Genomic DNA, 16,476 nt, shown 5'->3' with positions numbered 1-16,476 from the left:
TATTTGTAACATTATGAAAATCGATCACTGCAGAGAACGTATCTGTAACTCAAGAGAAACTGAATTAAGTCATGGTTGGCACAGTCAGGAATAGTGACTTCTGTATTATAGTGTTACGAGGTCACAGCCTACAACTGAAAGCATTGTGAACATGCACATTGTTTTAAAATTCGATTACACTCAGGGGAGAATTACAATGCAGCCCTTAAAGGCTCCGACTCACTGTTGGAGCCTTCCTGGCCACATTGTAATGGGCTGCTCGGTTTACTTTCCGACTGCTGCATTATGATGCTGGCAGTCGGAAAGTAAACCGGCTTATCATTCTGGCTGGCTTACGACGGGCTCATGGAGCCCGTAGGCCAGTCGGATCGGCTTGTAATCCCAAAGGGCAGAACTTTCCGCCCTTGAGATTACAATGCACAGTTTCCGACATGGTTTCCATGCCGGCCTGTCCAGCACAGAAACCATGACGGAAAGCATGTTTGGGGGCCCCCTTTGTGTGTACAGCCTCCGGTTGGGGGCCGAGGGCTCACCTATGGTGCCCCCCCTGTTGATCCCTGCACCCCGTGGTTGCCTGCCATGGGGTGCAGGGATGAACAACATCTCCCATTTCCCAATGGGAGCTTGTGTTACGCCTGGTTTCCGGCCGTAACACGAGCTCCCATTGAGGAATGGGAGTATGCGACTAAACAGTGTTCGGTCGCATTGGAATTGGCCGGTCGGGACAGCTGACTGGAGGTCGGTCGGTCGGTCCCAGGACCAAGACAGTGACATTTTAATCAGGCCCTCAGTGTAGATAGGCTGTCGCAAAAAGTATTCTGTTTTATTATGAAGCAAGTGTTGACTTTCTATTCAGGAGTTTTGCAGCACTTTCAAGTTATTTTTATTGCTTTTCATTGCTCAAAAAGATGTAAATTCTTATATTTATCTGTTTCCTTGCACTTCATTGCTTGGTTTTACTCGCAAGAAAGTATCACTCTAAATGTCACACATTTGTTGTTGAATGTCACTCATAAATGCACTGAAACCATGGAAATGTCACACATAGGCGATATGAAAACTTGGCAGCTATGCATTCCTGGGTCACCACGCAGAAGAGATATCCCAGAGCACAACTGTACACCATCAGTGCAGCATGCCGCCACGGTCAAAAGAAGATCACGGAGTGCATCTGGTGAAAGGCTTGCGGCACACTGAGTAACCGAATGCTGCAAGAACGAAGTATCTGCATGCATTGAGGGAAATTGGGCCTACTTGTACTTAGCAGTAGCTGTGGTGCCTGCACAGATCCTCAGCAGTTGCTGGAGCGCCATTGTTCACCAGGTGTGCGGACCCCGGGGAAAAGTCTGCGCTGAATGAACAGTAAAGCTTTATTACCAACGACAAAGACAACAGAAGTCAAAAAGAGAGTCCTTGTTACAATGGACTAACTCTGTCTGAAGTTATTTTAAGAGCTGTAAGAAAGATGAAGGGGGTGACGTTGTCGTGTCTTTTACTCCTACGTGTTGGGACACTGATTGCCACGTCGTGTCTAGAACCCTGTTAAGGCTGATGCAGGTACTCCTAAACGACTGGGCGCTTCAAATAGGGTGCACCCCGAAGGCACACGGATACTGAGAAAATCACGTGTTGGCAATGCTGAAGAAGGCTACTGACGTTTGAATACGCTGTCCTTCACTACCTCTTGAAAATAAACGTTAAACACCACCCTTCTACGGATCCCTTACCGAGGTAAAAATCAGCAAGACAACTACTGTTAACAGAAGTACTAACAGGCAGGCCGACCAAATCAGCTGAAATCCCTGACACTATGGCGCAAGATTCAGCGACGAAAGTTATCCTTGAAAGAAACCCTTGCGCTCAAAACGTTGATGTTCACAATAGAGGAGAACACGTCAAAGACTGCGTCCTCAGGATGGACATAGCCTCCTTTAAATTTTGCTTGTTAGCAACAGAAGACAGGCTAGTGAAAGTGGAACAAATGATTGACTGGAAGCAGGACCACTGAAGCATGCAAAACAAACTCACCTAGTTGCAAAACAGAAAAAGAAGAGACAATTTGTTTTGCTTGGGTGGGGGGTGCAGAGAAAGTGGAAAAAGTCGATATGATTGCCTTCCTAAAACACTTTTTCCAGAAATAACAACCATACATTCAACGCCACAATTGGAATTTCAGAGTCTGGTTGTAGATGTTGGTAAAACAGATAATCTGAAGCAAATTATCGGTTGTTTTCTACACTAGCAGGTGTGATAAGTGAATCAAACGGCAAAGCACAAAGGCACATTCCTATACTGTGATATAAAATGCTGGTCTTCAAAGACTTTTCAAATGACACTTCACAGAAGAATAAACATTTCCTGGCCCTATAATCGAAGGTCAATAAGATGGAGATTCCCTACATACTCTGAGAACCATCAGTGATGATCATAATACACGATGGATGCACAGCAAAGTTCTCAGACCCAGACCAACTGAGTCGTTTTTTGGATGCCATGGACACTGCAGAAATGGATACCACGCAGCAACAACAGGACCAATCGGCTCCTCATCCTACCACAAGCCCACTCAAACAAGACACAGTGATGACTGAACAAGATAAAACTTGACGAAATTACAATACTTTGGACATCAGGAGTACATTGGGCATCAGGAGAGAACCACAAGCACTGCCGACATCATTCTTCTTAGATAGAGAAATCGAGATCCCTGATGAAGCCAACGTAAAAGGCGTTGGCACCATGATCACAAAATGTCATGTATGGAGACATAGGAATGTTTGATAAACTGGGAAGAGGCCGTGGGTTACAAAGATGATCACCTTATTAGTAACCCACCTTAGAAGAATCTAGGTAGCGACACCCTTGAAGTTGTGGACTCCTGGCAGACAAAGATCCGCGATGTAAAGTAACAGTGAATTGCTTGAAATAATAATTGCTTGGTGTGAAATGAAGGGATGGTAGTGCTTAAACTACCTGTGAAGGCCTCCAAGACGGTCTGTTGCCTCCACAGTTCCTCAGATACTCCCTTTAGTCTGTTATTTTCCTTAATATATAAATGAGTACTAGATGATGGCCACCTAATTTATTAGCTGCTGCTTTGTGACACAGAAAAACTCTCCCGCTGATTTGACCCCTCCATGTTCATGAGTAAGTCCATTACAAAAACAGTTTACAGGCTCCAGTGCATAGGCTGGTTTCACGATGACTAAAGCTCCCCAAGTACCCTACACACCCCCACTATTTCATTCATATAAACTAGGGCAGCTGTTAGAGGCGAGGGGGGTGAACAGAGGCTCACTACTCAAAATACGTTCAGTAACAGCAATACTTGGTTGTCCAGTCAAATACTTGCTTTTATGAAAATGTATATACGAACATAAAGTGAAATACGACATAAACAAACGATAGACTCAATTCCCAAAGGTCGGGGCTCTTGTTTTAGATAGGCAGGTCCCTAAGTCCAACTTCCCTCTCACTAATGGTATTGTTATTCCCCATGCACCGTAGTTGACATTCAGCTCAGGTATTACAATTATTTGGTTCTCCAGTCCCCTTAGTAAAATGTTTTTGGCTTAAACTTCCTAAATGCAGGTTCTGACTGAACAATATTTGTAGACAGTTTATTTACAAATAAGAAAAAAACTCCCAGGTCTAATATGTCTTGAAAAATTGTGGTATGACACCCAACTGATACAGAGCGCCCTGTTTTTAATATGTGCCATACCCCTTGCTGTAAATCAGGTCCTATCGCGATGATCAGATTGAGTGAAATTGCATTTCTGTCAATTACTTAGTTGGCAACTGTTCAATATCTCCTAGCAGCAAGATGAAGAGCGGCGGAGGCAGCTGAGGGAGAGAGCTCGTCAGCTAATAGCAGAAGCTCGATCTGGAGTGAAGATGTCAGAACTTCCTGGCTACAATGAAATGCCTTCAGACAAGTTGAAAGAAAGGTCAAAGGCGTCTAGAGGTGAGTTGAGGAACTTTGCAATATACTTAGTAGCTCAGAAATCGCTGTCGAGCCTTTTATTTGTTGAGAGCAGAGGATGTGTGTGGCTTTAATCAGACATCATATAACATTGTCTGGATGCTAAGCTGGCCGTTTAATCGTGTTCATCAATGTACGGGCCTAATTCCCCCACAGAGAAAGAATGGAATTGAGGAACCACTGACTGCATAAGTAACCACTTAGTAACCATCTTTTTGCAGACACATTGCTTGTAATTTTTTTATCAGTATGCTATGGTGCACGATTGTCAAGAATAATGTTTTTTTTTACTCAGACTCGCACAAAATGACAAGTCTTTTCCTTCAAAATCCTTCATGTTTCCGTTTACTGGGAAATATTTGTGTATCCCACATCACAGCTAGTCCTTTCTTCTGTCTGTTGTGCGGACGTTTAATGCAGTAATAAGATTCTACTAGCCATGTATACTGCACATTAATAATAGAGTTATTGCATCCTGAGGAACTTTTGGTATATTAATTCCCTCCTGGATTTTAGAAGAAAGTTATGTTAGTGAAGTGTACCTCTCCTTTTTATTTATGTTTCTATATTTTTATTGAGAGAAATCCCCCTGTTCTTCCCAAACCTCAACTCCAAAAGTTTTCCCAACCTAAGGTAGTACATAAAGTGATTCCACCTAAAGCCAACCAAGTAGTGGAGGGGGCACAGAAAGTAAGGGGCAGTAGTTCTAGCCCTACACCTATCCCCGACAAGAGCAATACATCCCTTGTGGCACCTGTAGTTGGTCCCCAGAGGCAGCCACAAAGGAGGCTTTCGGCAAACCTTCCCCCAGACTGCCTTCCCTATGTGGCTATCTTGGTAAAAGTTCCCCCGCTGAAGGAAAACCAGATAGAAACACACCAGATGTTAAAAAACAAGTGTATTCATTGGTTAAAATAAAAAAAAACATTACCCCCCGGTGTGGACGGGCTGATACTAGCCGTCCGTAGAGTAAACTGGGTGGGTCAAGGTAGGAAGCATCTGGAGGGGGACTGTATTATCGTCAATTTTCAGGATCCTAGGGTGGCAGGGTTAATCTCTGCCCAGGCTCAAGAGCAAACTAGTGAGGGTGTGCAAGCTGTGGATCTGTCCTATTTTTACCCCAGGCCTGTGTCAAACCTAATACAACTGGGATTGGCTGTAAATCCACCTTTTCAAAGTACGGGTGTTCGCTGGCCATTGGAACCTGTGTCTCACCCCCAGGTCGGTTGGATTACCCCCAATTGGAATCTGGGGGGGTGTTGACCTGAGGGAGCTGAGGGGCAGTTAGGGGAGGAGGTGTATACTGTAACTACTGATCCGAAACAGACGTCCACTTCCCCTTTGTTGAAGGAAATTCCGCTGCCACAAACTGTTACATCGGGAGCAAGTATGCCCAAATCTCAAGTATGCCCCAAATCTCTAGTTCCTATTCGGGAGCTGATGGTCCATCGGTGGGCTTGCCCCCCCCTGTCCTGCTCCCGTGAGCGGGGGTGCTGTGTGTGTAGGGGACACTGATTTTAGGATTGCCAGCTGGAATGTGGCTGGAATTACTAGGAAATTTCAACTCCCAGACTGGAATGCCTTGGTAGAGGAATATGCTATATGCATCTTCCAGGAGACCTGGAGTATGGTTCCTGTGCATAGAGCAGGTTATGCAACCAGCGCTATCCCGGCCATATGCTCGTCCTCTAAGAAAGGACGACCCCTGGGTGGTCTTTTAATTTGGGTGTCAGCGTCCCTAAACTGTAGGTTAGTGGAGTGCCAAACTGGTTGTCCTGACATCCAAAACATCATCCTAAAAGACTCTCGGAATCGAGCAGTGCTGAATATCTTTAATATTTATGCACGTAGTACCAAAGGGGGAATTCAATCGCCAACTATTAAAATACTGGAGGGTCTCCTAAAAATAACCCCCTATAAATTTTGCACTATGGTTGCAGGCGACATTAATTGTACATATGAGCCGTTGGGCTCAGACGTTTCCTTGCTCCAGGAAGATCTCGATAGTGCTAGGGGGATTCCAGGCCTGGAGTTACAACCAATCAGAAGGTGGTCCCAGGTGGCCCTCCAAGTTTACTCACTTTCCATCGAATTTGAGCTACGGGCGGTGAACGGTAGGACCAAATCAGACAAGGAGGGGGCTCACACATATAATAGACCAAATCACACATCGCGTATTGACTATATCATGCTCGATGTGGGATTATGGAAAGAGCTAAAAGACATGGTCGTGGTTCCAACTATGGAGAGTGACCACAACTTACTCTCTCTTACATTGGGGTGTTGGTGGACACCAGGAAGGGAGGGTACCCCCACGCCCCGTTTGGTGGGTCTGGGAGAATCGCAAGTTGCCCCCTGCGGGAGGCGACTAAAGTGGGAAAAACTCTCACTCTCTAAGAAGAGTGTTGAACAGGTCATGCTTGTCCTATCTAAAGCCCAACAAAGGTTAGATGCAACGCTGGGTGGAGTGGGTGCAGCCTGTGGGGAGTTTAGTACTTTGATAGAGTCTTTAAAAAGTTTATTTACTGTCCCATCAAGTGGTTGGGAGGGAAAATCTAAGCAAACCCATGTAAAGGGATGGTACACCCACACATGCAGAATGTTAAAAACAAGGCTGGTAGAAGCGGTAAAATCCAACTCCCCATCCAGAGTGAAAGAGGCAAGGAGATTGTACTCTAGGTCAATTGCCGTTGCAAAGAGGGAATGGGAGGAAACATTTTGGGAGGACCTGCTAGTGGCCAGTAGAAACAAAGACCCAAGAGGGTTTTGGCTACTTGTGGGGAAGCGTAGCAAGCCCGATGACTCCCTAAGGACCTGTAATATTCCCTCCCAGAGTTGGGCCAATCACTTTGGGGCACTTTATGCATTAGGAGAAAGGGTTTCCTTTGAACCTGTTCCCCTATTACCCTCCCTAGAGTTAGTTAGTCTAGATCTGTTAACCCCTCAGGAGGTTGAGAACGTCATTCAGTGGGTGGCCCCCCGAAAGGCGGCAGGACCAGATGGTCTACCTGGAGATTTGATGAAGGCTTTTCCTGTGGCGTGGGGGAAAATAATATCGGCAGTTCTTAACGATATTATGAGGGGTGGGCCGGTCCCCGATTCTTGGAAGGGGGCAGTGGTAGTTCCCATTTTAAAAAAAGGTTGTAGGAATAGTCCTGGGAACTATAGACCTATTAGTCTCCTTGACTCCGCACAGAAAGTAGCGGGAAAGGTGCTTCTTGGGCGTATACTACACTGGGCCAATGAAAATAGAATACTCTCCGACTTCCAAGCGGGGTTTCGCACAGGGACAGGAACTGTGGAACAGGCATTTAGGTTGGCCCTTATCAACTGGAAGGTGGTGGTGCTGGGCAAGGGCAGTCTTTATTTAGCCTTTATTGACTTGAAGACTGCCTTTGACCTAGTACCACGGGGACGGTTGTGGGAGACTCTACATAATATGGGGATACCTCCCTATATCTTATCCCTGCTTATTAAGCTACATGAAGGCACCTTTGCCCAGGTACGGTGGGGGAGTAATGGGGAGACAACAGAAAAGATACCAGTGTTAAGGGGAGTGAGGCAAGGGTGTGTGTTGGCCCCCACCCTGTTTTCGTTGTACGTTAATGGGGTGGTTGACTATCTCCAGAAGGAACCTGCTGATGCCCCTTGCCTGGGGGGTGTACGAGTGCCGACCCTGCTCTTTGCAGACGACACTCTGTTAATCTCGAAAACCCCCCAAGGTCTCCAGAAACTACTCAACCGCTTTCAGAACATCTGTGATGCTCGTGGTCTGGTCATCAATGTAGATAAAACAAAGTTCTTAATTCTACATCCCCCGAGGAAGCTTGGAAGTCCTCCGGTCCTTAATTCCATACCTCTGGAGAGAGTTTCCCAATTTGATTATCTGGGTCTTCGATTAACAGATAGCATGAGCTGGTCTATGCACATAGAGAAAATGCTTCTAAGCCACAAGAGAGTGGGTGGCGCTTTGTTGAGAGAATTTCGGGAATCTCCCAGACACAGAATAGCCCCAGTCCTCGAAATCTACAAAGCAAAAGGTGTTTCAGCTGCCCTTTATGGGGCGGAGCTATGGGGACATGAAAACCTGGACTCCTTGGAAAAAGCTGAGAATAGGTTTCTGAAGGACCTCCTTTGTCTGCCCTTGAGTACCCCAACAGTTCCTGTGCTACTAGATACGGGCTGTAAGAGCATTAAAAATCAAGCACGTCTACGCCCGCTCTTACTGTGGTCCCGCATCTGGAGGGTGGAGGAACTGAAATCCTATGCAAACGGCCTAACTGAGATTATGAATATGGCCGGCTGGGCAAAAATTAAATGGCTGAGGGACACCAAGAAACTACTTTATGACCTTAGCCTTGGTGATCATTGGAGTGCAAAAACGTCACCCCCAAAAGACGCTCTGAAGAAAATATACTGGGATTGGGCTGCAGGCCAGCTAATTATGAACTCTTCCCACTGTAATTCTACGAGAACTTTTTTGCTCCTGAAGGACATGACAAGATACGAATCCTATTTTGACTTTATCACTGCCCCAGCAGATAGGGCCTTGTATTTCAAATTTAGAGTTGGTATTCTCCCAATTGGTGCTTTCACATCGAAATGGAAATCTGTCACCCCGTTGTCTCCGTTCTGTGCCCTTTGCCATACTAGACCAGAAACGGTGGTTCATATTCTGTTTGAGTGCCCGGACTATCTAAGACCGAGGAAATACTGGCTCAAGCCCCTTTTGCTTAACATGGGAACACGTAGGCACTTGGTTGCTCTTCGTATCTTAATGTCAGATACCTCTCCTGTTATTGTATGCGGCGTCTCCAAATTTTTAAAACAATTTTGGTTGATCCGTTCCAAAAGGCTGTCAATTTCTGCTTAATCGTTTCTTAGTTAATTTATTCGGGAGTACACCCGTTCTTAACCTTTTATGATGTATACATTGACTACCTGGATGTTTGGAATATTTTTTACCGTATGTAAATTGCTTACAAGATACTTGTTTTATCGAATAAAAGCTTACAACAGAGAGAAATCATTGCGTGCAAGGTCTCAGGAGTGTGAATACTCCATTGCCCACGGGAGTATCAGATAAACTCGACATATAAAAAGCTAACTTCAGTATTTACACTAGTGAGAACATAGTCAAAATAAAATGTACATTAAAATGTGGTGCTCCAAACAAACCCTACGAATGTCCGTTTGCATATAAATAAAGGGAGAGCTGATGAAATGACTCTTGTGAGTGTGCATTTAGGTTCTTGCCCAGAAGCCATGGGAATGTGGTTCTTTCATTAGGGAAGTGTAAAAACAATATAGTAAGGCTTAACGGGTAGTGTAAAGTTATTGGGAAAGAAGGCAATCAGTGTAAAGCTGGGTGCAGAGGAAAGGGACTGTCCCACTGCTAGTGGACATTGGACTACCTCTCTAAACAGTAAAAGGGGGGTGGGAGGGGACCAAAGGTTTGAACTTGCGAGGGGAGCAAGTAGCTTCAAACAACTCTTATTAGTCTGTCACAATCCAGGAAACACATCAGGAGAATGGAGTAGAAAGGTGGCATATATGAGTCCTTTCTAGTTAGGGACTCCTGTACTCTTGAGAGTCTAGAGAAGCCACATATATCTGAATGCAGCCCTTAGTTTGAAAAGCTTAATAGTAAACTTGTATTAAAGGTGAAAGCAAACTGAACACAGAAACATCATACAGTGCCCCAAAGTATTCTTGAGCTAATGGGGCTCTACATTTACAATGGGCAATCCCACATGACCTCAGGTCTCACAAAAGTTCTCAGGCATTCGCCTGAACAAACATAAGTCTCCTGCTATCACCTTCAGCCATACAGGTGAAAAAAGACTGAGGCTAAAGCCCCTCTTTACCTATTCATTATGTAGAGCCTGTATGTGTTGCCTCCTAGTAACTATCCTGGTTCTGCGGATCGGGAGTTGTTGGATTCAGTGACCTTGATGGCTCAGTACTTTCTTAGCTGCAGCTGGCCTTCGGACTCTCTCCGAAGGTGATGCTTGGTGACAGTAACTGGGATCATCCCAGCATTGCCCGCATTCTATCTGACACTCCCCGTCATCAGTGACAACACCTTTCACATGTCAGGGCTTCATCAACAAAGCTGCATACTGCCCTGTCGAATAATGACTTTGTCTCTACTGACAGGTCTGAATTGTCCTCAACTGGTGTTAGTCCAAGGAGTATGATAATGTAGGAGCATTGTTGCTTCTCTAATCTTTTCACTTACTCTTCCAACACAGAGATCGTGTAGGCGTCACAGTTCTGGAAAGTAACACATTTCCACAAAAGCTTACCCAAGTTGTTAGACAAAATTTAAAGCCAGAAGTGTAGGATTCCTCCCTAAATGTTACAGATTTAGAAAAAAAGAGATATGCTTTTGGCATGCCATATTGCTTGAGTGAGAAGAGAAGATCAAGCACTGAACATCGCAGATGTAGAATCTTGTATACAGTAATGTCGTTCAGAGAGCATAATACAATTCAAACAGTTAATTGTTTAATTTTATTGTATTTATTGTGCACAATGCATATTCTTCAAAGTACAGCATTCTTTTTTTTTTTGTGCATGTGCATTGAAGGAGCTTTGGCAGACATGTGTTTCACCCTTTTTACACAAATGCAGTGGCTTCCTCGAGGCAGAAAATTGTCGTATGCCGTCCGTCACGTGTATCTAAACAGAACTTTTTCTTTGTTAAATAATGCTTGTAATGGCCACTGCAGACCTCTCAGAATACACACCAAGTAGGCTTTGAAAGTAGTCACTCAGTAAGAAAATTGCTAAAAATAGGTGTAAAATTGTTATTTATACATACAGAGTGCCTGTACTTTTAGTAACTGTAGTGTAAGTCAGTCTTATACGAGGGGGTGCCTTTAAACATTTACTGGTAACAGTAAGGTCCATGCTGCATAGATAGAAGAGTCTGGAATACCTCCGTCATAGTAGATAATCAAAGGTTCACTTGTCAGGCTAACAGTTGGGAAAAGAGTAGTTACAATTCTTGAATGTAAAACTATCAGTTTGCGAACATGGTGTAGATGTTCGCTTTCACAAATGATAAGTAAGTGTAAAGGTAGTAATGCTCGTGAGCAAACTTATGGCATCAGGTTTCTTTTCTCACTGCAGTCTGATTTGGAGTCAAGTTGTTAGTGTGTTAGGTACTTTGAGATGATCTCTATAAGATGTTTGTAAATTATTGTTGCTTCATTGCATTTTTTGCGTCCATGGGTTATGAAAGTTACATTACTATCTGTGAAGAACACAGAAACCATTATAGAGTGATACTAAGGGCATTATTATAGTGGGTGTTTATAGTTAATTGAAGGTTAGAAGTGGTCAGTCCACAGGATTTTTTTTTTTTATAACTTTTTATTTGTGCAGGTAATCTCGATGGTCGGTACATATACATAAGCAGTATTGTCACAGTGTTACATTGTCAGGAGCACACACAAAATACAAATGGCAAGGAATAAGGGAACAAGATGGCAACATTATACATCATATTAGGGGGAATTCGTTCCACCTTGACCAGATTGCTATCCATTTCCGGCGGCAGGCCGAGCTACATAGACTGTCTTCTCCTGCAGCATACACCAGTCCATGTCCTTTTGCCATGCACCAAGCTTTGGAGGTGTTACTGCCCCCCACAGATGAACTATGTTGCGCTTTCCTATCATCAGGCCAAGCATCGCCCAGATTTTGCCTTTTGCTGTCAGATCTGTGGGCTCCCAGATGTTTAAGAGGCATCGCTTGATTTCAAGCCGCAGTTCTACCCCCGAGACATCCCGCATACAGTTCTGGACTCGCTTCCAGTAGGTCTGAATCAGAGGATACTCCCATAGTATATGCGTGAACATTCCCACTTCGCCGCACTGTCGTCTACAGAGCCCTCCCACGCTTCTGCCCATTAATACCATTCAGGTACCAGAGATGTAGCTGCGATGTAGAATTTTCAATTGTATCAACCTTAGTTTAGCCGATATTACCACCTCCTTAGGGGAGGAAAGCGCTTCCCTCCATTCCTCATCGTCGATCTCAAGACTGTCATTTTCCCATATCCGCCTGAGTTCAAGTAGAGGGTCAGGGGTGTGGTGTAAGAGGTTTTTTTTTTAAAAACTTATTTTATTGTTTTCATCCAATCCATCAGCAGTTATGACAATATACAGAGAAGCATATAGTGTAAACAGGTTATAGACATTCACATACAATACTGTTATGTAAGTAATAGCCAACCATACTTTCCGCAGTGACCCTTTCAGCAGTGCCCAACCCCTCAATCCCATCATCTCCTCCTCACTCCTCGTCTGTGCTGTTGCATTCAGACTCTGGTATTGGGTCACAAATGTCCCCTCAATAGGCATTCCAGGCCGCCCATATTTTAGACCATTTGCGGGGGCTCTTCCGATTGGCATACACTGTCCGTTCTGTGACCATGTTCAGATCCATGTCTCTGCACCAGGCCGCTTATGTCGGTACCTCCACTGCCCCCCATTTCTGCGCAATATTCCGTTTTGCAACCATGAGTCCCAAAGTGACCTATGTTTGCCCGTGCCGCGTAAGGTCGTTTGGCTCCCATATGTTGAGCAGGCACCTGCGCCGTTCAGGCAGGAGTGACACCCCTATCGCTTGTGAGATAGTACGCAGCACCTTAGGCCAGTAGTCTGTTATAGCTGCACATTCCCACATTGTGTGTATAAAAGAACCCTTTCCCTGCATCCTCTAAGGCAGTATGGGTGTTGTGCCCTGTGTATTTTATGTAATGTAGTCCTGGTGTAGTATACTCGGTGCAGGATCTTAAGTTGTACTAACCGGAGCCTTGCAGAGATCCCCACCTCTCTAGGCGATGCCAGTGCTTCCTGCCATTCTGAGTCATCAATGTCCCCTACCTCTGCTACCCATCTACCCCGTAGTGTGATCGTCGGGTCTGGCAGATTATTTATTAGCTTTCTGTATGTGAAGGACGTGGCCCTTTTTTGCAAGTAGTCAGTAAGCAGACGGTCCTCCAGCGGGGCTGAATCTAGGACCTCGGTATCTTGGGGTATCGCCGCTAGCAATGCGTGTCTTATTTGCAAGTATCTATAATTCTCGGTGGGGCCCAGGTCGAATTGGAGTTGTAGTTGTGTAAATGGTATGACGGTCCCCCGCTCCCACAGGTCGCGTACTGTAGAGATGCCAATATTGTCCCACCGGTCAAAGCCCCTGCTTTTTCTCAACTGTCCCAGTTTTTTTGTGTCCCACAGTGGAGTAAGTTTAGTGATGACCCCTCTCCATCCCAACCGTGTCTGTGCTGTATGCCATAAAGTGGCCGTGTGTTTTGTGGGGCCCTCTAGTGTCATTGCCTGCCCTTTGTTATACAGGACCGCCAGCATATTATTCATGCCCAATTGGGCTCTATCTGCCCTATACGCTGGATCGTCTTAAGGTGCGTGGATCCACTGGTTGATGACCTTAAGGTGCGCCGCCCAATAATACAACTGTAGGTCAGGGAGTGCTATCCCGCCGTCATACCAGCTTTTGTATAGTTTTGCTTGTGCTACTCTTGCCGGGTGATGGCCCCAAAGAAGTGTATGAGTTTTTTGTATGTGTGGGAGATGGCCTTGTCCGGTAAGAGACCGTCCAACAGTCTGTCCTCCAGGGGAGAGGATTTGGGAAGTGACGTTCCGGGTAGAATATTTGCAAGGAGTGAGTGTCTGACCTGCGCATATCGAAAAAACTCTGTCTGTGCCAGTTCATACGTCTGCTGCAGTGAGGCAAACTATACCATTTCTTTTGTTCCCCATAGATCTTTGATACGGGAGATCCCAATCAGGACCCAGTTTCTGAACCCTTTAGTGCGGCCCAGTGTACCTAACTTCTCTGGGACCCAGAGTGGGGTAGCCAGCGTCAATCTGTTCGCCCATCCCAGACTGTGGCTCACAATATGCCAAAGTTGGACCGAGTGTTTTGTGGGTCCAGTGAGGGGCTATTTATTAGGTGTAGAGTAAAGAGCAGTCTCGAAATTCACACCCGGGAGGAGCCATCTATCCATCCCGTATCCAGGATTGTCCCCGCCGTAGTACATGCCCTGGTTGATAGCCAAGAGGTGGGCTGCCCAGTAATATTACCTGATGTCAGGAAGTGCACTTCCCCCATCATACCACCCCAGCGTGAGCTTGTGGAGTGAGATACGCGGCATCCCCGCCCACAATAGATCCCTCTGGGTGGCCTCGATTTCTTTAAAGTACCTGTGTGGGACTAGATCCTGGTAGTTCTGGAGAGCGTATAAGAAGCACGGCAAGGTCATCATCTTAAAAAGAGCTGCCTGGCCCAGTAGGGACAGCGGGAGCTTCTTCCAGGTGGCGTGTCCCTTTTGAACCTCTGCAGAGGGGGTAAGAGATTCCTCTCATAACGGGCGGTCAAATCGGTGGTGATAAAAATCCCTAGATACTTAAACTCCTCTATGACTATTTTGATCGGATAGCCTCGCTGCACCGAAGGGGGAGTGCCTTGCAGGACGTAGAGCAACGATTTCCCTCAATTAATACTGTATCCGGAGTTTCTCCCAAAACTAGTGAAAATGTCTAAGGCCACAGTGAGTGATTTGTACGGGGAGGCGAGGTAAAGGAGGATGTTGTCCGCGGAATGCTAAATCCGGTCCTCCCACCCTTCAGCCCACTTGAACTCTCGTAATGAGAGATCCTTACAAATCCAGGCCGTAAGCGGCTCCAGGGAGAGGGCGAATAGCAGGGGAGAGAGGGGCAGCCCTGCCGCGTCCCTCTCGCCAACATGAACACCTCGGAAATCTTATTGTTCATCACCACCTGGGCTAACGGTTCAGTGTAGAGGAGTCTTACCCACCCGATGAAATTCGGGCCAAATCCCAACTTTTTGAGGACCGCCATCATATATGGCATTCAAGTGTATCGAATGCCATTGTGGCCACCAATGAGACCACCACCGCATCCTCCTGGATCATGTGGGAGCGTCCCAGTACCCCATGGAGTCGTCGTTAGTGAAGAGCGGTATTGCGGTGTGGCATAAAGCCTGACTGGTGAATCAGTTTGGTAAGCACTGGTTGTATCGTGTTTGCAAGCAGTTTCGCGAGGATCTTGGGTTTGGCATTGAGCAATGAGATCAGCCTGGGTTTCCCCTCCTTCAGAATGGCCACTGTCGTGGATACACGTTGGTCTCTTGGCAGTTTCCTCAGAACTTTGCTATCCTCAAACATACGCTTGAGGTGAAGACCCAGGCAGTCGGGTTTGACGCTGTATAGCTCAATCGGAAGACCGATCGGTCCCAGGGCCTTTCCAGACCTGAGGTCAGTGATCGCCTTGGCCATCTCTTCCGTAGTGAGCGCACTTTCCAGGGCTTCTCGGTCCGCGTCGGAGAGGGTAGGCCTCTTAATGTCGGCCAGAAGCGCGGAGGAGTCCTCCTCCGGGAGTTCCAACCCTCTTTGGTGCACCTTTTTGAAGTGTGATGCAAATTCTCGCACTATCTCCTGAGGCTCCGTCAGGAGGGCGCCCGACTCGTCCCTGAGCTCCGCGACCACCCTCTGCGCTTTCTGTTTCTTGTCCAACAAGGCTATTAATTTACCCACTTTATCACCCTGATCATACAGACGGCCGTCCCTGTCTCTCGTTAGGCTCTTAGTGGCATCTGTGGCAAGGGCCCTGTAATCAGTTGCCATGAGCTGCATCTGGTGCAGAGCTGCCGGTTTACCCATAGCCAGGGCTGCCTCCTCCAGTGCGAGGTCATGCTAGAGAGTGAGCATTTGCTTTTCTTTTTCCTTGCGCTGCCCCGCTATTGCGAAGAGGGCTTCTCCCCTGATTAGAGATTTGAATGCTTCCCAAAGGACTGTAGGGGAATCCACCATCCCTTCATTTTCTTGGAAGTAATGATCGATCAAACGAGTCATCATCTTTTTGGTTTATGGGTTTTGAAGGCATCAGGGATTTATGGGCGCAACATAGCCAACCTTCCGTTCCCCAATAGTGAGATGAGCCCATATGGGGGAGTGGTCTGATAAACCCCGTGCCAGGTGCTTAATCTCTTGGATGTTGGTGTCGTGCTGTAGAGGCATGAGGATGTAATCTATTTTGGAGAGGGTGCGGTGTGGGCCCGAAAAGAACGTGTACTGTTGTAGATTTGGGTGGCGGGTGCGCCAAAGGTCTACCAGACCAAATGCCTCCAGAAGGTTGGATAGCCGCATGTGCCCTGCGGTGATGTCTCGAGGTGAGTGCCTATCTAGTCCCCCCCCAGATACTACAGCGTTAAAGTCTCCCCCAGAAGAAGCTGCCCCTCGGGGAGGGAAAGGAGAAGTTTGCCCAGTTTGAGGTATGATTGAGATTGAAGACCGGGTTAGATATACACCGTCACTAAATTTAGCATTCGTCCCTCCCATTTCCCGGATAGTACTGCAAAACGCCCTGAAGGGTCGGTCTCTGTGTGTTCAATGGTGAGTGGAAAACTCCGGCGCACCCGAATGCCCACCCCTCGGGACC

The 16,476-nt window shown here is 46.3% G+C and overlaps 1 protein-coding gene across 6 annotated transcripts in view; it reads left to right on the top strand.

Moving 5' to 3' along the window:
• EHBP1 (EH domain binding protein 1) overlaps positions 1-16,476 on the top strand; it is a 2,232,712-nt gene that overhangs the window by 1,659,987 nt on the left and 556,249 nt on the right. For 4 of the 6 annotated variants that reach the window (XM_078649459.1, XM_078649456.1, XM_078649458.1 and 1 more), the window contains one exon: positions 3,820-3,967. In XM_078649459.1, the coding sequence (XP_078505585.1) occupies positions 3,820-3,967 (148 nt within the window). The remainder of the gene's footprint in view (positions 1-3,819; positions 3,968-16,476) is intronic. The other 2 variants (XM_078649460.1, XM_078649457.1) reach the window with 1 other exon arrangement.

Source organism: Lissotriton helveticus, chromosome 6 (genome assembly GCF_964261635.1).
Source record: "Lissotriton helveticus chromosome 6, aLisHel1.1, whole genome shotgun sequence".
Classification (NCBI taxonomy): domain Eukaryota; kingdom Metazoa; phylum Chordata; class Amphibia; order Caudata; family Salamandridae; genus Lissotriton; species Lissotriton helveticus.
This window is presented reverse-complemented; position numbering and strand designations above follow the sequence as displayed.